Source organism: Ciconia boyciana, chromosome 2, assembly GCF_034638445.1.
Source record: "Ciconia boyciana chromosome 2, ASM3463844v1, whole genome shotgun sequence".
NCBI classification, from domain to species: domain Eukaryota; kingdom Metazoa; phylum Chordata; class Aves; order Ciconiiformes; family Ciconiidae; genus Ciconia; species Ciconia boyciana.
Genome location: NC_132935.1, coordinates 22,221,356 through 22,246,036, shown reverse-complemented (window position 1 = coordinate 22,246,036; position 24,681 = coordinate 22,221,356). Strand labels below are relative to the sequence as shown.

The following is a 24,681-nucleotide window of genomic DNA, read 5'->3' as shown; positions in this document are numbered from 1 at the left end:
TTTATGTGAGGTGCGAACTCGGGCTTCACATCCATCTATTGGGAAGTCATTTCTCAAACCAGCTAATATCATTGTTGGTACACGTATGCACCCAAAAACTCAGCCTGGATTTTGTCATGTTTACTGCCACTCACTGTCCCCCCGACCCATATTAATCAACTCCCCTGCTGTCGCAGACAACATTTCAGCTGCAGCTGGCATACAGCAGCACCATGTCTCAATGTGCTTGCTGAAGGTCTTACCTAGTTCTTTTACCTTTTCCTGAAGCATTTCTTCTGCTTGTTAAACAGTTAAAGACTGAGGTGGTGTTGCCTAGTCCTCCTCCCCAGCTGCCTTATCCCACCCATATGTTGCACTGCACTGATCCTTGCTAGGTTCTTCTGAGAGACAGTTCAACTCACTAAGCCAACAGAAAACTAACGCAGAAAAAGGAAGCTAATTGTTTTCTGCTGCCTTAGCAAGTAAATCAGCTCACAGAAAGATCTACCGAGCACCAGAGCATATACAGGTGAGGGAGTGTCAATAACCAAGCTACGCACTGTGGACACTGGAGAGGAGGAAAGGAGAGATGCCTGGTGTTATTCCCCTGTTAGCAGCACTGAGCCTTACAGCAGCTCAACCATCCATGAGACCACTGCTGGCACTGACTGCAGCACCTCTATTGCACGAAGACAGCTGTTGTCCTTGCAAAACAGATCTATCAGCTTAACCCAAACAGCACAATTGGTGGAGAGTTATTGTCTGTAACACAGGGACACTAGAGAATTTAATTTTTCACATCAAGCTGGTTTGGGGTTTTTTTTTCTGTAAATTTGCAAGCCAAACTTTTATGCTTTGTTTCTATTCCTGCTGCTAACTGAACTCAGGTTTTCTATGGGCCTTCATACCCATGTCTCAGTCTAGCAGTTAAATTCTATTTGCTCCTCTCAACTGAACATTTTAAACGAGGCTCCAATCAGAACGAGGTCCTCCATGCCTGGGCTGCCACACATTTTCATCAAATTTAAAGATACCAAGACAACTCAGTTTCTGAGAGGGCTTATTTCAGACAAGCCTGTCACAAGCTAGATGGCCTGCTGCACTTGTGTTTTCTTGAAATTTCAGAGAAGCATTAAGTAAAGTAGTTTTCACTAATCAAAAGAGACAGTTACCTGCAAGAACCAAAACTGGGGAATGAGCCTATTATTTTGGTGTGACGGGTGCTCCTGAGACCATGTCTGTATATGGTACTCTCTTAACAGGAACAGGCTGACAGACCTGCAATAAAGTATTTCAAATCTTTCATTATTATTTGTCTTCCCCTTGCAATTGCTAATTGTACACAATGAAAATAGCAGTCCTATGAAAATCCAGCTTTGTATGTTATGCATCCCAACTCTTTCATCAAACCTCTCTCTTGAAAAGATCCCTTACACTGGGATTAAACTGTTCAGTTCTCAGCTTTCATCAGGAGCATTTAATAACTGCAGCATGTTCTCTTATATGAAAAGGAATGCCCCAAGTTTTTGCTGGTGTAATGCCAGTACAAAGCGGGTTTCAATAGCTAGTTTCTACTACCATTACCTGGCATTTATTTTGCATTAAAAATCAAAGGGATCAACATTGCACAACAAAGAAAGTGGTATAATAATAAGCAACCTTCATTAACAAAGTACCAAGTATCTTCAATGTCCAGTGGATTAAATAGGCTCACAGGCACATACAACTTTGTGTATGATACATATCCCACTGAAAATAGATCCAAAGGACTATGATTTCTAAGAGGAACACTGCAAAGAGAATCTATTTAGATTAAAAATGCAGAATGAGTCTACTGTAGATGAGCAGTTCTCACTATTTTGCCTGTGAGACAATCTTATCTGCAGCTGGCCATGGAATTGCATGACCTTTCGAGCAATTGCTTAAATTCAGTTAAATGTTCAGTGGAATGGGAAGATCTTTTCTCCGGACAAATTCAGTTAGGACTACTGGTTCACTTTTCTACTAGGTCTGGGAAGTCCAGGCACAGATTATTTTCTTTGCCCTTCCTTTCCCCTAGGAATGTTAACCTTCATTCACACTGAAAAGGTGAATAGAATATATAAAATTTGTGGACAGATTTTAATGAGGAATCTGGTTCAAAATAAAAAGCAAAGTAGAAACAGGACAGTTAGATGCTAACATAATGCAAGTGAAAATATCTGTAGTTTAGCTAACTTACACTGTTGTTAACTTACACTAACTTAACTTACACTTAACTTACCACTGACTGGTACAAAAAAGAAAAATTTGTTCCTTTACGTTTTGAAAACCCCCAAATGCAATCATCTGTTTTCTGTTCTTAGTTCCCAGGGAAAAACTGCATGCTTATGAGGGTACTTCCCTGCCTATCCACTGTATTATGTGTATCAACTTGCAGACAGCCCACCAGCTCCTGTGCAAGTGTGGTCTTTGCAGGAAAGCCTCACTCAGACACTTTTACATGCCTTTCTCAGTCCATCAAGACAAAAGCAGGAAGAAATATACAGAATTATCTTGGAAGCATTTCAATGGGCCATATCTCACATGGATGCTCGTCTGATTCAACTTTTAGATCTTGCAGTGAATCCCACTGATTCAGGTTGTGATTTTCAAATATACTTAGTCTGGGTGCTTTTGAAAATCCTACCCACAATAAGTAATGCTAAGGACTCAAAAGCATCCTTCATAAATGCTTGCATGCTAAACAGGCACTGAAAATTCAATCTTCATGTATTTTGCAATATTTCTCTTTAAAAAAACATACAAAACAAGAGCTTGAAAGAGTTATCTTGCTTGGTTCAGCAGTGCATTTTGCACATGTTCAACTTTTAACACATTCTTGCTGGAACAGGGCCAAGTGTTCAACATTCTACAGGGTTTAGCCCCAAACATCCGATCCATGAAAGAGTTAGCAAATTATTGATCTCTTCCTCAGTATAAGATTTCTTCCTGCATATGATGTTAAGCCTCTCTGATTTTCAGTTAAATGAGTGATGAAATCTAGCAGTTGGTCAGATTACCCATGAGCAAAACTTTGTCCATTTTTATTGCAGGTGGGACGTGTTTATTTTAAAAAGTACCCAGGCTTAGTCTATGAGCTCTACAGACTACCCTAAGAGCAGGAACTATTCTATGATATTTTTCTGTAAGATAAAGAGCAATAAAAATTGAGTCCTTAGTTTCATTTCCTCCCACCTTGGCAGATTTTGATTAGTAAGGGAAATTACAATTGAATCCCCAAACCTCTCTTCCCAAGAGCTAGTTATCCTCATGTTGTACAAAGCATTACAGAGATTTATTAGTTTAATTAACCTGCTCCCGATGCCTGACTCGTTTGTAGACATATGGAGGGAATGGTGGACGGGAGACATATTTGCCTTCTCCTGCTGTGACATTGAAAGCTCCGCCTTCATAAACCACTTTGCCTCTCGAAACTGTCGCAACTGGTACTCCATGGCAGATCATTCCTTCAAATATATTGAAGTTGTTGGCCTGGTGATGTGTCTTTGCAGATATTGTCCTGTGTTTACAAAACAAAACAACACCCAAAATTACTATGATCCTTACATTTTACTTCATTATAACATTTTGAGAAAATGATAAAGGAAGAAAATTTAGCAGCATTATTAAACTGTGACATTGCACAGTACATTATGGAACAGCTGTAAAAATAGGGTAGAGCATTAACATTTCATTGAAGAGTAATTGTATTTCAAAAGAATGAAGAGGGAGTCAAAAGGACAAAACTGCAGCCTTGAAACGTAAAATTTTCCACTAGAAAGAGATTAGTGGGAAAAAAATCAGGTTGTAATATTTTATTTGGATAACATGATTTCATTCTGCCTTGCCAAGCAAATATCTATGAACAATAAGGTCAGAAAAAGCTCTGACCTTTTAGCTATAATGACTTGCAATTTCAAGTTGGAAAAGTATGGCTGCAATGTTTCAAAGATTGAGACTCACGAATAAGATAAAGACTATTTCACTGGAAAGTCAGTAGATGGTAATGAATTTTGGTAACTCTTAATGTGAGGTGGATTGATCCAGTGACTGACAGCCCAAATATCTCGATGCCACTAAATAATGACAACATCACATCATCTACATCATCTACATACCTTTCTTCCAAGGGTATTACCAAATTATAATTTTAGACCTCAACAGCACTAATTTGAGCTATGGTATTATTGCTTTCTTTATGCATAGCCCTCATTCTTTATGATCACCATTTCTAGCCAATTTCTCCAACCCTAACTGGCTACGCATTAATGCAATTTAAGGCAGAGCCAATGCTAGAGCTGACATTAGCATCTGGAAGTGCAGGCTGTGTATACTTCCTTTACTATCTGTTTTTCCTGCTGAGCTACTTACTATATACTGTATCTAAAATGAGTCACAAGATTTTGAATTTTAGTTAATTATTTTATTAACTTCCTTTTTACAATCTACAGATTTTTTTTTAATAATTTGTAGTTTATAATTTTATTGTAATCTGTAATTTCTGAAAGGAAGGAAGCTTCATGTTTTTGGCTAGCAGTCAGAATTTTCCAGAATGGGTGCTCACACAATCAAAAACCTATCATGCATATATAGCATTAACATTACTCCAGAGATTACATCTTTTGCAAAATAATTATCAAAGTCAAAACTAATATGAAATAGTAATAGATTAAAATATTGATCTATTTGGAGAAGAATTTTTTAAAACTTTAGTTAACATCCTTACCAAAATGAGAGAACCACAACAAAATCTGTATCTTTCTTGAAGTATAACCATTTTCAAAAGTAATCACTTATCAAATATTTCAAATGATTACTTATACAGAGGAAAAAAGAACTTGTGGAAGGATAATTAGTCTTCTGTTTACGTCATTCTGGTGAACTAAGAGAAATTGGTTCTACTAAGGGCTACATTTAAATCTTGGTGGCAACTGACTTTTCAAAGGCTGTATATATAGAAATACTCTCTATGGCGAATCTGCCCATAGGAATAAAAACTTTTCCTTATCCAGCACACCTTGGACAGAAAACTTGCACATGGCTGCTCACCAGTATCAGCATCATCTTGTAGATTCACAGTGGAAAGAGCGAGCAATAGAAGTCAGACCTCTCTTTTATTCACCGGTCCTATGAATACTGTCGAACAAGTTTATCCATGGGTCTTATAATAGCCCTACAAAGAGCTTGTGAACATATTCCTCCAGCTTACCTCATTACCCTTATGGGTCCAATTGCTAGAACAGTAAGTAAGAACAACTGTAATATAATTATCTTTAGCATTCTCTGTGTATACATCATATCTGTTTGCACAATAGCACTGGGACATGAAAAGAAAAATGGAAAAGGTAATTTGAGCAAACGAACAGAAAAATAAGCAAGATCCTTCAACTCAACATGTGAGCTGTTTAAATGTGCTAGAGCAGGATCACTAGAAGTAAACATGTCTCAGAGGTAAGTACGTCCTTCATAAAAAGATACAAAATTAATGGAAGTTAGAACATTTAAGAGAAATATCCATTTGCACAGATATACCTTACAATATGACAAAACACATTTCCTAGAGCTTGTCTCAACAACAAACTTGTATAGAACTCATTTATAACCCTTCTGTTGAAACAAGCCTTAGATCACTCTGCCTTTTCTGAAGGTGAAGTGCTTTCTCCCTGATGGAGATCACCAAAATTAATCTCTGTTTAGATTTAACCCTTTGACATTGTCAATGGCAATGAAAGTTTCAGATAGCATTGAGCAACCAATTAAAACAGAACTAGGCGGTATGCTTGCGTCTGAAGCTCACAACTCAGCAACCTTATACAACGGACTGTTTGCTGCTGTATCAGCCATTTCAGTAGCAGGCAGCTTGCCGGGAATCTTAGCAAAATTCCAATGTTTGCTCTGAATGTCTGAACACTATTGACCACTCGGCTGATAGCAAGAATGGTTGTAACCCACTTACAATCCAAAAAACCAAGACTGCCATGGTAGTGAAGAATAACATAACAGCTGTCTCCACCATCCTAAGTGATGTCTGACATAAGGGATTACTTAACATGAGGAAGCAGATTCTGACTCCAGGATTCAAATTTGTAAAATTGTCTAATTCTGGTTATAAATTACAGTGGCTCTTGTTTCAGACGACCGTTTCGCAAATGGAGACTGAGATCAGAATGATTACTTCAACATGTAAAAGAACATTCTCCTCTACAAAGAGGATACTGCAAAGACATCAGGCCGTTTGTTCCTACTTACATCAGTGTTTCCATGTAATTCACTTCAGCTGCTTTTGATACACGTCTTGCAAAGAGGTTTTAGGCTATTAATATAAAAATTGATATTCCTCTAGTACCACAGAGGAAGACTGCTTCTGAAATTGTCTTTTTTCAATCCAGTGCTTCTGTCCAACTAATTTACAGTCAAATAGCAGTTATTTTAGTCTAAGAGCAATTACCAGATTTTCTGACTGTGTGAGGATTCAGTGGCTAGTAATCCTGTATTTATTTATGCTCTATGTGAGAAAGGGCTTTACTGCCACTCCTAGAATATTATATCTAAATAAACTACAAACTGAAGTTTGAAATTTAGAAAAGAGCTTAGACTAACAGAGCAAGCTGTAGGGTGAAATTCAAGACTGTACAGCTAGTCAGCTCAAAAGTTTTGTTAAGGAGTTAGAGGTGCCTGTTTTCATTTCAAGTCAAACACAACCCAGCAGCATCATAACCATGTCTATGCCTCAGTCAGAGCCTGAAATACTAAATAGTGAGTTACAGTTAAGCAGGAGGGGGAACTGGATGAAGGGAAACCATTAGATATTAGCGTAATCTTCTACCCCTCATAATGCATAGGACATGAAGCCCAGTGAAGGTGGATGTCAGACTAGAGTAAGCTCTAGAACCTAAACTTTGACTGCTGTGAGGACTATCACTTTAATTTTCAAGAGGGGCATAAGAAAATGAAGAATTTAATTACTTTCAATGGAAATGGGATGCATACCTCACACAGTTTTCTTAAAAAATTCCAGGCACAGGAATATGAAGGAATTCTGTAGTCAACAGCCCTTAGGCAAGAATAGCTGTTCAACATCTCAGTAAAGGGAGGACACCTATTTTATAATTACTTAATTAATTAATTTAAAACATAGTAATAAAGGCAGCTAAAATGACCCAAGTCCATTGCTGAAGAGAAAACAACTGCTTCGTTGACAGCTGCCATAGAAAACCAGCTTATGTAAGAGTGAGTATTTCAGCTGTAAGCAACTTCTCTCAGTGCTTACAGTGCAGTATCTCTAAGCTTTTTGGAGCTGGGGTAGGTAAGAAATGCCAGTTTGCTGAGGACAGTATCAGCCTTTGTGATTTACCTCTTCACATCACTTTCAGATGCCTTTGAACTCGCCATATTGTTAACCTGCTTTTCTAAAATCTAGAAAAAAATAAATTGATGGTTCACCTTTCTGTGCTGTCCTGAGCCACCACTCATTTACAATGATAATTAAGTTGAACTTTGTTAATGTTAGAGAGTCAGTTTTATTAAAAAGAAAAGCAAAGGAGGGGGGGGAAGAGAAGAAAAGGAAAAAAGAGAAAGTCTTAAAATTTATGTGCAAAAATGCTCGCTATAAGCCTGTAACGTGGATTAAAAACCCCATGGCCTATTTTATATTAAGGAATTGCAATAACTGCACATGCAAATATATGCAAGCAGCTATTCATAAAGTTGTATTCCTGGCCTCTTAAAAAATATCTTTAAATAAGCATTGCCTTTGAGTAGCCATATGAAGTGAGGAGATTTGTGGATAAAATAACAGATGCAAGAAGAGGTAGGAAGTTAATGTTTGGGAGCTCCAAGTCAAAGTGACTTATCTGAGGGATGGGATCTTTATTTCATGCAATCATATCTCCTAAAATTCATCATTCTAAGATGGGTAGAGAATGACAGCAAAATTATTTTTCTGATTATGGTAAGTAACTCATTTGTCAACAATACCATCAGTCTGGGCCTATCAATCACTCCAAGCTGATATGGGATGGAAGTGAAAATTGTCAAACTGTATAATGGGCAGGAGGGAAACAGTAATGAGAAATTAAGTTTGCAGAAAAGCATAAAAAGAGAGGAAAATACAAATAAGTCTATTCAATGACTAAAGAAGATCTGGAAATGATTACTGGGCAGAAAAAGGCAAGGTTATCTAAGGAGAAAATAATAAAGATTTTTTTTTTTGGTAACATTTCTAAGATTCAGTTATCTAAAGAGAGCAGCTGACATTTTGTGAGACAGCAAGTTACTAGGGAAACGTACATCATGCTCTCTGAGAGGCTTATTTTGTTATAGTTCACAGAACCACAGAGTCAGTGAGGTTGGAAAGCATCTCTGGAGATCATCTATTCCAAGCCCTTTGCTCTGATCGGGGTCAGCCAAAGTAGGTTCCTAAGAGTTATGTCCAGTTGGGTTTTAAGAACCTCCAAAGATGGAGACTCCACAATCTCTTTGGGCAACCTGTGCCAGTGTTTGATCACCCTCACAGCAAAGAAAATGTTTTTTTCTTATGTTTGAATGGAATTTCCTGTATTTTAATTTGTGCCTATTGTTTCTTTCTTCATGTCCCCTTAATTTGAGATAACAGGCCTTTGACAGGAACTCTGATTCTAGTGAATTAGTGTACATTCATGCATGCATAGACTTGCACTTGTGCAAAAGAATATGGGGCTATTGAAAATGCCAGAACATGCTTGTCCTATGCATACATATTTGTATGCCACATTATTTCATTTTGCTTCATTGTGTCTAGATGCAGTTATCCATATACCCAGTATTCAAAATTATGCTCATTCATCAAAAGAGTAAGACAGTTGCAGCATTATTTATTCTAATCATTTGCTAACATCTTAGTTTCTTCCTCTTTCATGTTATGAAAAATTACAGGCAGTTGCTTGGCAAAGAGTGCTTAAATGTTGTAACTTGTTCCCACTTAAGCCTCTGAGGCTGAAGACTTGACTACAAATGAGACAGATATAGGCTGCAGATTTTGGTTCTAACAAATGCAAAAGATTTATCCATGAACATATCTACACACAAGCAAAGGCACCGAGAGAATATATGCCAGCAGACTGGGGCACTCTGACTTCTCACTGATTTGCATCCAGTGACTGTTTCCCCTAAAATGCATAAACAACACTGGAAACGGGCTAGAAACCATGTCTTCCCTAGTCACGTCACAGCATGTGCATTACAGAGTAACATGTCCTTTTCCTCCCTCTCCTCCTCACCTCAGGACTCCTGCATTCCCTGCTAGTCAGGGACCCTGCTCCAGCAGCTGTGCGCTTTGGGCTGCAGCCATCACTGCTGTGCTCAGGGCTGAGCCCAGCTCCACTGGCACACGTGGGGCACACGCTAGGCCTGCCAAAGAGGGCCACTCCAGCAGAGCCCAGGGAGGATGGGGTGAGAGACTGCTACCTGCACAGCCAGCTCTGCCTCTGCATTCAAAAGTACCTAACTGTTAGGCTATATTTGGTAAGTGGAAAAAAACTGGTGGGTGAGGCTTCCCAGACTGCATGTTGTTATAATAAAGTGGCTGGACTTAGAAAGTTAAACTCCATTTGAGACAGGTTTTTTATCCCTACAGGTGTTTGATCTTGCCTTTGGGGGCTGATCCAGGGCTTATTTGCAAGGTCTCGACAGGCTACAGTGAGTTTATGGAGCCCTAATATCTGCCAGGAGCTGAATGTCTTGAGATCTTTAGCACCTTCTGCCCCTACATTACAAGGGATGCTCAGCTCTTTCCATGGTCTGAATTGGGTACTGCAGTATTTAGCTTCCTTGCTGAGCATTTCTGAAACAAGCCCTAGAGATTTTGTATTCTTGGTTGCTTTCAAATAGCTAAAGGCATCAGCTGTAGAGGACGCTGACTTGCTGACAGGTGACATTCCCTTTTCCTTGCTTACTCTGCCCTCTCCTTCTGGAACAGTCTTTACAGTTGCTTTTGTTTCACAGACTTGGGACTGTTATATTATTTGTGTGCAGCTGAAAGAAGTCAGTGAACATTCTTGATCAAAGCACAGATTAAAATAAGACGGTACAGTGAGTACACATTTGCTGCCTACATGCGTTTTTCCAAGGAGTTCTCACAAAACAATCCTGTGTGCACAGGCTGTACTTGGGATGCTGAGGGTGTTGAGGTCTGCAAGATGATGTTTGGAAGCACATGGCTGCAATAAACCAACAGGTCCCTTTGGTATTTGTGTGTTCTTTAATGAATATGCAATGAGTTTAAGGAAGCTAAGAAACAGACCTAACTAACCTGGCAGAATTCACAACCCATCTTTTCTAATGCAGTTTCTAACGAATTTATACATTTACTGTGTTTCTTCCCAATACTGCTTGCTTTCATGCAGACCCGCTAAAACCAGTATTTAGAAGCCTTTAAATACAGTAGCAAATCTGGTAACTGTTTGTATAATGTTTTCTGCAGAAATTACCAGAAAATGCTACAGAAATAGGCCAGTCAATGAAGCTGACCCATAGAAAGAAAACCTGAGGTAAAGTGGCAGAGCGCTGGAAGTGGAACCTTGAATTGCAATTGCTCCCAGCTTGCAGAGCTGTCATGTTGAATTCACCATGCTTTTGCAACCTAGAAAGAGAAAATCCCAAATGCCCAGATAGCAACCAACAGGTTGCTATTGTGCAATGATGTGGGAGGGGAAATGCAGCCGATTTTGTAGGGATGTAAGTTTTTGTATTTTGAAGAGCTTCACTACCTTTCGGAATGACTTCAGAATCTTCCCTATAGACTTCCTCTGTCAGATTGTGATAATACCAGTTCCTCACAGCAATACTTCAGCAATTGTCTAACTCTTTAGGTTAGTATCAGCCAGTATTTTAAGACTACAGCAACACAGCATCAAATCAGAACTGGAAAATTGCATTTTCCTCTTACAAGATTTAGATTTACAAACAAGAAAAAAGGTCATGCTCAAAAGAGGAAGGACTTTGCAAGAAAGAGGAACAAGCCTATTGCCAAATTGAAAATCACTCCCCAGAGTCAACAAAAGCATGTGAGGCTGCACCTTGTGTAATATCTTAAATGGCTGAAGTCCATTAGCTAGATCCTTTTTCTCTGCTGGGCTGTTTGTGCCCTCTTCAGGATTTGTAGTGAAATGAATAGACAAGCACTAGTGAGATTTATTTATACTTACTCAGGTAGTTCACAAAACTGTAGCTGCAGAGAGGCTTGTTCCCAGCAAAGCCAAAGGGATAAACAATGAGAACAGTACCAGATCAGAAAAAAAGTATTGGCTGAACTTAGAATCAGCTTGTTCAGTAAGAAAATACAGTTTAAAGTTGGGAAAAATATTTGAAGAAAAACTGCACCTTCGCAGCTGCAGTGGGCAAAAAGGCAATTAGAGCACTCAGGAGAGAGTGAAGGGGGGTAGAAGGAATGTTTGGGAGGCAAAAGGATAAATAATTTCAGGACCTGACAAATCACCTTGAGGACAATGTCAGAACTCTGCTATCCTTCTAGATTCATTTGTCCCCAGGCAGAGCAGAAGTGAGCTCAGAAAAGAATCCTTCAGGTTTTTTTTAATTAGAGTTCATAGCTCCACTGTCCTGAAATAGTTCATTGCTAGTATCTCAAAATATGCTTGCTCAACATGCCAGAAGGGATAATGCACATTAAAATCTCTCTGACCCAGCGCTGGGCAGGCCTCTGTGTTTATTGGGGTTGACACTCCTAAAACTTCTTTTGCTGATGCTACCAGGTTTTTTTGTGGGACTTCGGAATAGCAACCTCCATGTCCTCAAGCTTTGCAGATTAAAACACAGAATGCTTTTCCTCTCACTCTCACATGTTTTTTGTACTCATTAATATACTGAAATGCGTGAGAATTGCATTATAAAAAATTCAAAAACCAGAAGATTGGTCAAGATAATTTTGTTTGTGTAAGGTAAATCTAGGATTAGGGCTTTTTTTCCTCCGTTTCGCTTGGCTCCAAATCAGACTTGACCAGTTATGTTTCAAAACTTTCCTCTACCATGAGGGGAGTCTTCAACTCTTTTTTTTAAAAAACAAAGGCTGAAAATCTAATGCCATCTGAGTTACAACAGCTCAGGCTTTAAGAACAGCAAACACTGTGATACCTTGATGAAAGCTGGCCATACGGTCATCATGCCCAACACCCCACAAAGCTCATCTAGGGTTAGTGATTGCTATCTTCTGTAGATTTACTATTTGGATGACACTGATGAAGAGATTTCAAGGAGGGTCAATGTGTGCCTTCAGGGCAGTTGTATGCTCACACTGCTCACTAGAGCTGAGCCTAAGACAAAAGCACCATCCCAGCTCAACTCCTGACCTGCTGCTGCTGCTAAGTGCAGCACTGGATGTGGTCAGATGCAAGACTCAGCTGTTAAAGTGCCTGCAGATTTAAGCTAACCTGCTCAGCACTTAACAGTGGAGATGCACTTGTACAGCCCATAGGCACCTCAGCTGAGAAAGACAACTCCCCAGGTGAGCTTGCTCTGTGACAGCCAGCTGCCAGACCATTTCCAGGCAGTTTAAACAAGACCAGGATGGGCACAAGAGCCAGAGCAAGACCCAAGACGTATAATTCTTGAGATGTTTATAGTGGCCTGAGTATGGAGCTAGCTGATGGTGTGAATATACCTGAAGACAGGAATTAGCTGTAATGCGCAGTATGCTGTGTGAGTTGAGGCTCCCAGGAAGACATTGCATGCCCTTTGTAGCAAAAATGCAGCGTGGCATCAAGTCATGCAGGGTGAGGCATAAGCACACCTTTTGTGCATCTGTTGTTGGTGTGACAAGCTCTATTCTAGCAGACTTACTGTGCACAAAATCTGAAAACTCCTTAACTAAAAGCATAAGCATGCACAGCTTGAGCTTCAGAACTAAGCTCACTCCTGGCTCTACCACTATATTTGCTCTATCAGCTAGGGAGAAGACATTAGGAGGGCAAGACCCCACACTTTCACCACCCATCCTGACCACCTCTGAATATGTTTGAAGTAGCTGTAAGTTCAAAACACAAGCTTGCAATGGGTCATCCAGCAGGAACACAGGCTCCTCTCCCTTCCCTTTGCAGTGGGAGGAAGCTAAACATACTCTAGCACTTAACAGAGTTACTCTAAGATCCCAAAGTGGTTATTCTCACTCTTAGGATACCAAGGCCTGGTAGCATACTGTACAGTCCTTGTTATTTTTGCACTTGGTCAGCAATCTAGGATAATTTTTTTAAGTCCATCTAGCGATCAAAGATCTCTGCTTACATACACTATTGTAGGATACAAATAACCTGTAAACAATTCACATGAAGTGCTGTGAAAAACACCAAAGCCTCACCCCAAAGGCTTATTGCTGTACAGAAGCTTTGAGGTATTTTTTCCTGCAGAGAGGCTGGATGGGAGGAAATAACTACCCATACATACCTTGTAGCTTTGGGATCCCAAATTACGATGTCAGCATCAGAACCCACAGCAATTCTCCCCTTCTTCGGATAAAGGTTAAATATTTTTGCTGCATTTGTGCTGGTAACAGCTACAAATCTGTTTTCATCCATTTTTCCACTGTACTGCAGAAGAGTACACAAAAGCAAACTCATTACTTTTTTAAACGAGGAGTAAAAAAAAAGTTCCTGTTGTTTAAAAGGCTAGGATGAGTGACAGCTCTCTGCCAACATCACATCAATATTTTTTTTAAATGACACACTGAAGAGTTTAAAAGAAATAAAAATAACTATTTGTCTCAGATGCCCATACTGCAATGTACATTCACTGAATATGATAACTTTATCTTACTTTATCCCACAGCAAAGGGAAAAAAAGACAACTTTAAAGCCAAACGTTCTGTGGATCCAGTCCAAAGTCAACTGAAATCAGATATTTTAGCTGGCTTACAATCTGTAGTCCTGCTCAGCAGTTTCCTCAGGAGACATAACATCTCTCAAGTATCTAGGCTTTGGAAACTGGTGAGACAGTATTAAGGAGAGCCTAGAAGGTGATAAAGGAGAGGCAAGGCACAATGTGTAATATAGCAAAGGTGATTTGTAAATCTCTTCAGCAATAACACAGAGGATAGTACTTTCAGTAAATATTTGAGATCAAGTAGTATAAAAAACAGATTTGCTGATCTAACACATCAGCAAAATGGCAAACAATAATGGATACACATGTGTCTTGGGACTATCGACTGCTACATAACTAATTTAATCCAGCCTCTGTGACTGTTGTTTGCTTGGAAAGACAGCTACACTGGCAGTAATATTGTGCATAGGTCAGTCCAGGAATCAGAATGTCATAAAAACATGTTTGTGTGGTGGCCTGTGAGCAGTCATCTGAGAAGAAAAGCATAATGAAAGTGGTGAACACTGCTTTTCTGAATAATGGTGTGTGGGAAGGGAAGCAAGCTTTCCAGACAAAATCTCATAGTTGTGTAATATTTTACGAGTAAGAAAAGGGAGGATATCACTGATTGAAGAACCTTTTGAAAAATTATCTTGCCCAACAGGATACACTGTTCAAAAGTAGCACTGATGTACATATTTATGTCTCCCTTTCATACTAACCGTAAACTAGATTATATTCCAGTTTACACCACCAATAATCACACTAGAGCTATGCCACAGGTGAATATAGGCAGGAAGTCTGCTTTGTACACACCAGCTGGAGCTGAATCCCAAATACAGATAAACAGGAGAAAATGTGAACCACATCCTTACCAAGTGTGTGAGGTAGATAATTCTACTGTGACAAATAAATATGCTTCACAGTGTGTTATCGACAAGACTTCACTACTGCAAGAGAACTTAATATTAATTAGAAAGTTGAACTACAGCCTCTGGAACATAACAGCATTGTATTAGCCAGAGCAATTGTAACACCCAGTAAGCAGCAGATCCCTCACAAAATTGCCTCACCTCCCCCTCATCAGTCTACCCCACATCCAAAAAAGTCTGGCCACGAGCTTTCATATTTATGTTTGTTTAGAGCCTGAAGGGCATTGTCCTGAGAAGCACCAAGCATTCTTGTGATGGCACCGAGGCCAATGGGACTTGAAGGTGTTCATCTCATCATATCACAGGACTGAGTCATGCATTAGAGAAGCATTTATTATCTCTAGCTTGTTTCCCCTGGCTGAAAACACAAATTAGAAGTTGACAGGCACACACCCAGTGTAGAAGCTCCTCCACAGCTACATTTGAGAAAGATCAAGGAGGAAAAAATACAGAACTGACCAAGTCGAAACTGTGGGCACCTCTTTCCTTTTACTTTCCTTTCATCTGTTGAAAAAAATGTTGCAAGTAAATGTACTGTGCACTACCGCTGAAACAATAGCAGTCCTTTGCTGCTAAATGATGGAAATGATTCTCTAGTGCTATTTTTTAAGCACTAAGAATCTTCTATCTCCCAGGACCATAAAGTGAGAGTTAGTAAGGACTCTGTTATGGTATTTGATCATAGAGTTATCCTATGACAAATACACTTGATAAAACTGGAGAGTTCACACTGCTGAGAGATTACATTTTGTTGGCAAAATCAATTACCTCCATGTTCAGACATTTTGATATACTTACAACGCCTTTTTCCCATATGACTGACATCCTGTCTTCCACACCATTCACTCCATTAGGGATTTTTGTGAAGTCATCTTTCCCCAGAGCTTTCTGGCATATGTCAAAGGTGCAATTGTCAGTCCCTGTCACAGACAGGTCATCACTATGGAGAAACAAAGTTCATTATGAATTAGAGCATGTACCAGACAGTGCCACATAGGAAAATCTGTTGCAAGGCTGGGTAGATTCAGCCATCCCTTCTACAAGGAAAAACTGATATGCCCTGCCAGTCTGTCTTCAGTTCTATCCTCCAAGAGTAGCTCCATAGTAACAGCCAGTTCACCGATGAAGCGGTTTCCTCTTCAGAAACCCCTCAGAAGAAACCAAGCACCAAAAAGAACACTTTTACTTTGGATATGCCAAAGGTGTCCCACAAATGGAGGACTGTCCCACTTTGCCCAGAGCAAAGGGCTTGGTTCCATCCTCACTTAGAGCAATTTTAGACTGTGTCACTCCATATACCTTTTAGACTGTGTCACTCCATATACCCTGTGAAATTACTATGGATCTGCACAACCATCAGTCACTGTTAAGACATACCTTCACAGAATCTTCAGTCAAATTCAACCCTTTTGTGGAATTAAGCTTTATTGGTAATGAAATATCAGTAAACTACACATTTTATTAACTGCAAGTATCTGAAGGATACTTCTGTTCCTACTTTCTTCTGAAGGAGATGTTATAAAGTGGACAACTCATATCTACCTTCAGAAGTCAACAGGCTTAGTTTTTATGCAGCATCCAAATTTCAAGTAAAAAAGGCAGCTGACAACAAAACCCAGCACTCTTAGCTGTGACCCCACTTTTTACACATTTCCAACCGGCTTACAGCCTTACTGTCCCCCTGGTCATGTTTCAATTTTTGCTGCAGTATTAGCAAGGCAAGGCTTATTGATTAAAATCAAATGGGGACAGAAGGCCACAAGAGTTCAGAGAAACAGAATCTGAACACTTTCTAATTTCTGTAACAAAAAATGTTTTTCATCTATGGTTTCACCTTCCACTTCTCCTTCCTGATAATGTAACATTCTGTACTTAGAAAATCTCCAGGGCATCAACCCGTTATTATATACTCCAGAAAGAATTTGCTGTGTATTTGGGCATCAGCTGTCACTGTTTGTTCATCTGCTTACTTGGCCAGTAAGTTCATGAGGAAACCAGGAGTAGATGGATCTGGTCTCAGTGGAGGTCCCATAACATACGCTGCAGCATGAGCCCAGTCTTTATTCCAATAGTTGGTGCCATCGGTGCCAAGGCTAGCAGCAATAGGCTCCCCATAAACCACCTTTCCTGAAAAAGGTAAAGCAATAGCATCATCATCAAACAACATAAAAATGCATATCTTGTATTTTCTCTGTTCTGGATCTTTTTGGTGGCAATGGATTTAAATTTGAATGAGTGTTTCAAATTAAACACCAACATATGGAAGGACATAATAAACTAAGCTATAACACAGCATCTCTGTTCTGAATATTCTGCTGGTGATCTCCCAATATATTTCCTCATAGGAACATTGCTTGGGCAAGTTTTTTAATTAAATTGTTGACAGATATATTATAATGGGTTTTACATATTGTTTACCAGACATGTGATTGAGAATTCAAAAGGAACACAGTCCTCAGTTGCATTAACTATGTTCAAGATGCTTATATTTCTTGGTAGCACCTGTTTGGTGCTCTGAAATTATTGACTGTGTAACAACGTAAGTTAACATATACAGCATACAGACTTTGCAAGGTGGTACTTTTAATTGTCAGGCTATAATTGTTCCTGGAAGAACAATATGGCACCAGACATAAATTTAAAGAGTGTAAAAACATTTCCAAAAAAACCCCTATAAATTAAATAATTTTAAAAGTTATTTCCCAAATTTTAACCTTTAATTCTTTGCTGCACAGTATTCCAAATTCCTCAGAAGAGGATGTCAACCCAGACCGGCTGTTAGCCTTTGGATAGAGCTAACATATTTTAACTATTTTTTCCTTCTAGGAAACATGGGTTTGAAACTCATCAAAACAAAATGGGAGATGAAACAAGATGTTTCACCCCCTGAGGAGGTGGTCCAGCCACTTTGCAGTTCTCCAGGTGACAGGTGGTAATGCCCCTGACTGTGATGGTCACCAAAGAACCAGAGCGAGCTGGGACCTCACACACCCACTCATAGGCTGCTTGATGCTGGTTAAAGGCAGCCTCTGCTGGATCCCAGCAAGAGCTTTCTCCCTCCCCTGCTCCCTACAGATACAGTGGGTATCTTGCTACGTATCCCACATTTCAATCCAGGGACAATTTTTATTAGAACTATCACTACATTACCCCAGCAAGGGCTCAGCTGGTAATTGCTTGGTGATACAAGACAGTGACCTTTCTCTGGCTTTCTGCATGTGAGTCAGGCATTCACTGTACTGTTGGAAAATAGCAAAGCAAACCTTTGCAGATTTCTCTCTGTACATTAGGTTCTGGTACTTCTGTGAGCCACTGGATTATAACTGCTACACTAGCATAGGTAGCTACTGAGGAGCTCAGTTCTTTTCAAAATATGTTTCCCACTGCAGTAGTGTCATTCCTTAAATTTTCTGTGCTAGACTTGCAAAAAGGCCTCATACCATTTAAAACCCATAGTTCTACAGTTATTTCTACAAGGTTTCAAGACCTGCTCTGACATTACTATACTGTACATTTACTCCAAGTACTACATAGTATAACTTCTGCCACAACCTAAAGACTCCCTATTAGCATTATTAATTTGCTATAACCATCTCAGCATGCTCTGACATGCTGTATGTGCTTGTCTCGTACTGACACTTTGGCTTGGAGCATTCTAAGCTCCCAGTCCCACTTATCTACATATTTACAGGTTTACACTTGGGCTCAGAGGGAGACCACCACCACTTTGGGACTGGAAATCATGACTTAAGCAGTTATTTGCTGGTTTTTGCATCTTATTTTCAAAACCTAAAGCACTGGGTATAAGGCCACCCATGTAAGTGATATGTCCACTCAGTGAATAAGGAGGTTTGAGTCAGATTAGTGTTTTCCTAATTCAGAGCTGCTGCAGGAGTTAGGGGGATCTTTGCCTTCCTTGGGCAACTCCAAACACAGTATTTGAGGGCAGGCTGCCACAAACCTAGACATATACAGAAAAAGTCCTGCATATATAACCAATCTCCTATATTTACTTATTAGGCTTTTGACAGATTTTTAATAAGCAAAGTCAGTGGAAATCGGGGGAGGAGGAAGAGTGGTGCGGTGTGTGTCTTTCCTACTGCATCTAAACATGCTAAAGAAGCCTTCATCCAAACCTAAACTATGAATCATTAGGACATAGCTATAAATTATAAAAGTTACAAAGATAGGAAAGGAGTGAATGTTTAGCTTCCATAAATAATTTTATTATCTCAGTTTCACAACATAAAAATGAAGTCTCCAAGCTCACAGTTGTATATGCTGAGTTGATTCTAACTCAGGTACCACAGCTGATGACAGTATTTCTGCAGTCAGAATTTGACCTGAGCAGCTCCCCTTGTCCCCATGAGTGGGAAGGAGTACAAGTCATTTCTTCAAGTGATTTTGTGACTGAACACTGCAGCTTCAACGGACTACATCTGGACACTTCTGCTGACTGTGCAATTTCTTGCATTTCATTTAGACCGTGACTAGCCAGACTGAAGGGTGCAATAATATCAAGATTCTGCTTAATCCAAATAACAAGAAAATTCTGCATTAAGGCTCTTTTAGCTCGATTGGCAATGAGGAAATTCTGCATTAAGGTTCTTTTAGCTCGATTGGCTTCTGCCTATAGGCATAAAACTGGAGTAATGCAGTAATAAATCTTTCCATTTGTTATGTTTTCCTGCATTCAATAAAAATAGTAAGCAGAAAGTGTTCTGCTGTTTGGTCTTTCTGACATCTCTGAGCTGCTGGAAAACAGCTGTGGATTTTGTGACTTCTTCATCAGATGTCCAAACTGGCTGGCAAGAGCTACTTTATAACAAAGAAGAACACACAACTACAATTTATGTTACCACCTATCAGAACTCAGAAAGAGTTATAATCTTGAGAAACACCAACTAACATTTACAGACTTGAAAAACTGGTCCTTGTGTGCTTATTCTAGTAAAAGTTTCAGAAGCAGTTACGATAAGGTCATATGGGGCAAAGACACTCACTGACCAGCTATGATCTGAAAAAAGCAGAACTGCAAGGCAGGGTTTATTGAATCAGGCATAGTATTGCATCAGTTAGGCCATCTACAGTCTGAACCCAAGCTGTCCTGCATGAGCCAGCTAAAAAGTTGGCATTTTGAGTTGCACTCCTGTGCTCAGAATCGGCTTGAGAGTCTGTATACCCACAGCTATGGACATGCCCTTCCTCTCACTAAGAGCAGACCTAACCTGTGACTGATAGTAGGAGGTACCAACTTTATAAGTCTAAGCAAGCTTCTTGTGATCTGACCAAGTACATATTTTTGTATGCATTTTTTTAAAAGGAAGAAACCTTTTTAAAACTGACTTTTTAGTAAGATGCTGCTCTCCAGTTCTAATCTGCACTAGAAAGTCTTATTTCCTGAGCTGTAACAGCACAGTTAAATGGGCAAAGGGACATGATCTCTAGTCTTTAGTACACTTAGAATGAAAACATTTTTAAGTGGGAGGAAGTATAAGTAAGTCACATATGCCTACATCACATTTTATTAGCCTTCCTTCCCCGTAGGTGTTACTGACCAAAGGAATGGGTGACAGGGCCACGTTAGTTTTCCCCAGTAAGTTCACATCAGGTAGTCCTAACAAGGAGAGGAAGCAGCACTGCTTGACACCAGCGCTCTACAGCCTTGTCTTCTCATTGTAGGGAAGACACACAATAGCAGAAAGAGGATCCTCTTTGACCTCCCACTCAAGAGAATGAGACTGAGCCCACAGAGATATTGGACTGCCCTTCTGTGGAAGCAGTGGAAGTTCCTCTTCCTATTCCAGCAAGATTCAAGATCATAGTTTGCCTAGAGATGAAGAAACAGCCCACTGAGATGAGCAAGAACAGTTCTCACAGAGAGGTGCTGTCTTTGACCCTCTCAAATGGAGAAACAGTGAACCACTGCTTTCAACAGGCTGGTAGGGCCCAGAAAGAACAGAATGGGGGCATGAGTTAACCTCTCCCTCTTCAACACAGTCACAGTGTGGAAATCTTGGATTTCCTGTTGAATATTCAGCAGCAATGTAGCTGTTGCTAATGTACATGAAAAACATGCTGCTACAATCTGGAGATTTCCTTCAGTGACCGGTGTTGCTGGAGATCAGAGCAGACATAGATGGTGGACTTTGGTGTGGAGGGGAGAAGGAAAGATGGTCACTCATGTGATTCCCCTAAAGTTTGCTTATTCTAGTATAAGAACTAGTATCCCTTAACAGTCTGTATGATTGATTTTAGCCTTTAAGGTCTAAGCCACAGCTCACTGAAGACAACAGAATTATGCCTACTGTCTTCAGCAAACTGGATCAGGCCTTTGGTCTCCAGCTCTAATATTGTTGTTCACCTTGTATAGCTAAATGAGGGACAAAGAAGAACTGGGCTCTGACTTACATTTTTGACTAGGGAAATCACCATCCCACAGAATTTGAGAAGCAATGCTTCAACTCTGGTATCACACCGTCACCCAGAAAATAGATTACGCTCACTGAAGATCAGCCTCTCCTCTTTTGAGGTCAGTGATGGAATAAGCAGAGATATCAATATCCCCCCGACATGGGCAGGGAGGAATATGCACCCACACACTGTACTTCATGCTAAGTGCTTGGAAAGGAACATGAAAAATTTCACAATTGTAAATAGCAGGAAGCTAGCATCAAGAGATGGAGAAACAATCTTTAAAAGATTAATAAACTGCATTAGAGTGAATACTTCAAATGCTTGAGAGCCTTCCTGTATTTAAGAGTTTACACAGCTTTCAGAGTGGTTTTAACCTGTCCAAATTGAATATCTTTCAGCAAAATATTTGGGTTTCATTTATGTCACTCACTCAATACTTTGAGAATTTTTTTTTTGTCTGGAACTCCTTGTTTTGTATTACCACTTTTAATTGAAGAATGGAAAATAACTTTTACTGAAACAAAGAACAATGAATTTCTAATTGCCAGAATTTATACAGATCAGTCTCATTAAAAACTATAATATCTTTGTACCTATCTTTGTGGTACACTAGCTATCTTTTGAAATTTCTTAATCAATCCTAGATTTCTGTTTCCTAAACAGTATACTTCCATGCAAATAGAAATTAATTATGGAGAGATGTTATACGTTGCTGTGCACAAAGGCAAGCATTGATGATTCTGACTGCATGAACCCAGGAAGCTATAAGATCTAATTTGCACCACAATAAGCATAAGTTGTACCAATTTCTTCTTTATACACATCGAAGAAGCATACTGTTATCAAGTCAGTTATCATACTGGCACAGCAGCCTATTCTTACGACACATGCCTAACAATATTTTACAGTATTTACTATGAGTATAGAATTTTGTACTTGAATACTGTGTTATAAAACACCACCTCCTATCTTAGCTCTTTTATGTTCACAGCCAGTGTTTCATCTTTAATCTGGCTATTTTAACTGTTGTTACAGCTTCTTGTAGTTAATGTTGACACCACACCCGTGAATGTAAAAATAACTGTACACGGATGGATATAATCCACATTACCAGCAGCACTGTCATCTAGTGGAGGAATCCAATATAGCACAGTACCAAAAGATGTGCTAGTAAAAAATGTTCTGATGGATTCTTTTATAAACTTGAATTACTGATAAGTCTTGCTAGAAGTCATAGTCAATACATACTCCACATAAACATATCCATCTATATTAGCACAATGATGTCATGCTGGTTTTCACTGCACTTTCCTCAAGCTCTCATACTCTGCATTTTGATATTAATAATCTACGCCCCCAATGCAAGCATTATCTAAAGTCAAGAAATAAGGAAACTGAGGTGTACATGCAATTAGGTCAGATGAACACAAGCTGAGATGTAAAAAGATAAGGAGGACAGATATTCCATAAAGTTTTAGGTCCTCCAAATCATGGGCCTCTGCCCTGCTCCTTCCACCCATATAATGTCTCCTCACAGTGCTGGTTCCACAGGCTGCTTTGGATTAATTTACAGGTGACGAGGTAAAACATCCTGAATCCCTACAGCCTTCAGGCTGCTTCTAGCCTGCCCTACAGATGGTCAAGAGGGTCAGGCTCCCTTGGCTGACCAGAACTATTTATGAACCCTGCAGTGCATGACCTGAGAAAACCTTCCCTGGAGGGAATTGAGGCTTTCAGACACTGTTATCGTCACGATGATTTCTAAGTGCCCGGTGAATAGGAGTCCTGGTCATGCCATGGTGCTGTCTGTAAAAACATGGTGTGGTCTCTCTTGTAGAGTTTCTCATCTAAATAGCTGCTAATAATAGCTTGCAGACTATAACTCAAGGGAGGGGAATAGCAAAGCATATATTGTCTTGGACTGGTCACATCATTTTTAATGCAATAATGCTGTTCTGGCCATCGCTTTGACCTTGGAGGTACAGTACAAAGGAGAAAAAAAGTTTGCTCTGGGGAGAAGGGAAAGTCTCAATCCCAGTTGCTGTTCTTCCACACTTCTTAGCTCCCTGTGCTGGTTTTGGCTGGGGTAAAGTTAATTTTCTTCATAGTAGCTAGTATGGGGCTATGTTTTGGATTTGTGATGGAAACAGTGTTGATAATACTGGGATTGTTTTAGTTGCTGCTGAGCAGCGCTTACACAGAGTCAAGGCCTTTTCTGCTCCTCACCCCACCCCACCAGCGAGTAGCCTGGGGGTGCACAAGAAGCTGGGAGGGGACACAGCCGGGACAGCTGACCCCGACTGACCAAAGGGATATCCCATACCATATGATGTCACACTCAGCATGTAAAGCTGGGGGAAGAAGCAGGAAGGGGGGGACGTTTGGAGCGATGGCGTTTGTCTTCCCAAGTCACTGTTATGTGCGATGGAGCCCTGCTTTCCTGGAGATGGCTGAACACCTGCCTGCCGATGAGAAGTAGTGAATGAATTCCTTGTTTTGCTTTGCTTGAGTGCATGGCTTTTGCTTTACCTATTAAACTGTCTTTATCTCAACCCATGAGTTTTCTCACTTCTACCCTTCCTGCTGGGGGGGAGCGAGTGAGCGGCTGGGTGGTGTTTAGTTGCTGGCTGGGGTTAAACCACGACACTCCCCTTGGGCCCCACAACACACACACACAGTTTAGACATCCCACTCCAAGAAATTCACCCATGTTCTGATGGCACCTATGAGAAGTAGGATACTGATGGTATGTTTGGTTTTCCATGACCCTTCCTCCAATGCCATTGACCAAGCATAAAAGAATTAGGACTTTTACCTTGTCTTCGTGCATTACTTATCACCCTTGCTGCAGATTTACTCATTACATGGACTACAAAAAGGGGGCAGTTTACAGCATTTGCTATGGTAATTGCTCTCTGCGTAGCTTCAGCTTCCACTTCTTCAGGACGACACAGCTCATGCCCCTCAGGGCCAGTTATTCCCATTGCCAGCATCTTCTTTGCACCCTGAACACCACACAAAAACAAGTAAGAGTCAGCTAAAGTGCAACCATGGTGTCATGAACACGCTGTCAGCCAAATGGATCCTAAACCAGCCGCTGCAGCTAGTTTGAGAAAAAAAACAAGGCAGTTATGATTTTTTTTCAAGAGAAGTTATTGTTGTGTTATCCGAAATCCACTATATCTCTCAATAAACACAGGTCTCAGAATACCTAAGTGACTTCAGAGAACACACTCCACTGGCTTTCAGGGATAAATAATCACTTTTGAAAATCCTACTTCTCTCGATACGTACTCTTAAATGATCACAGCCAGTAACTGAGATGACAGTACTAACCCCTTATTGGAAAAAAAATGGAAAGATCCTTACTAAGCACAAAGATACACATCCAGAGCCTCTGAATGAGGCTCCAAGGTTTTAAAGAGGCATAAGATTTTGTCCCCACTATATTCCAGGAACTTATGCTTTGCTGATTTGAGATTCCTTA

General features: G+C 40.0%; 1 protein-coding gene across 1 annotated transcript in view; it reads right to left on the bottom strand.

The window, feature by feature from the left end:
• DPYS (dihydropyrimidinase) overlaps positions 1–24,681 on the bottom strand; it is a 32,804-nt gene that overhangs the window by 488 nt on the left and 7,635 nt on the right. The window contains exons 5-10 of the mRNA XM_072851173.1: positions 24,010–24,199; positions 16,748–16,904; positions 15,576–15,717; positions 13,432–13,574; positions 3,313–3,520; positions 1,152–1,257 (exon numbers count right to left, since the gene is read on the bottom strand). Coding sequence (XP_072707274.1) covers positions 1,183–1,257; positions 3,313–3,520; positions 13,432–13,574; positions 15,576–15,717; positions 16,748–16,904; positions 24,010–24,199 — 915 coding nt within the window. The 3' untranslated portion in view covers positions 1,152–1,182. The remainder of the gene's footprint in view (positions 1–1,151; positions 1,258–3,312; positions 3,521–13,431; positions 13,575–15,575; positions 15,718–16,747; positions 16,905–24,009; positions 24,200–24,681) is intronic.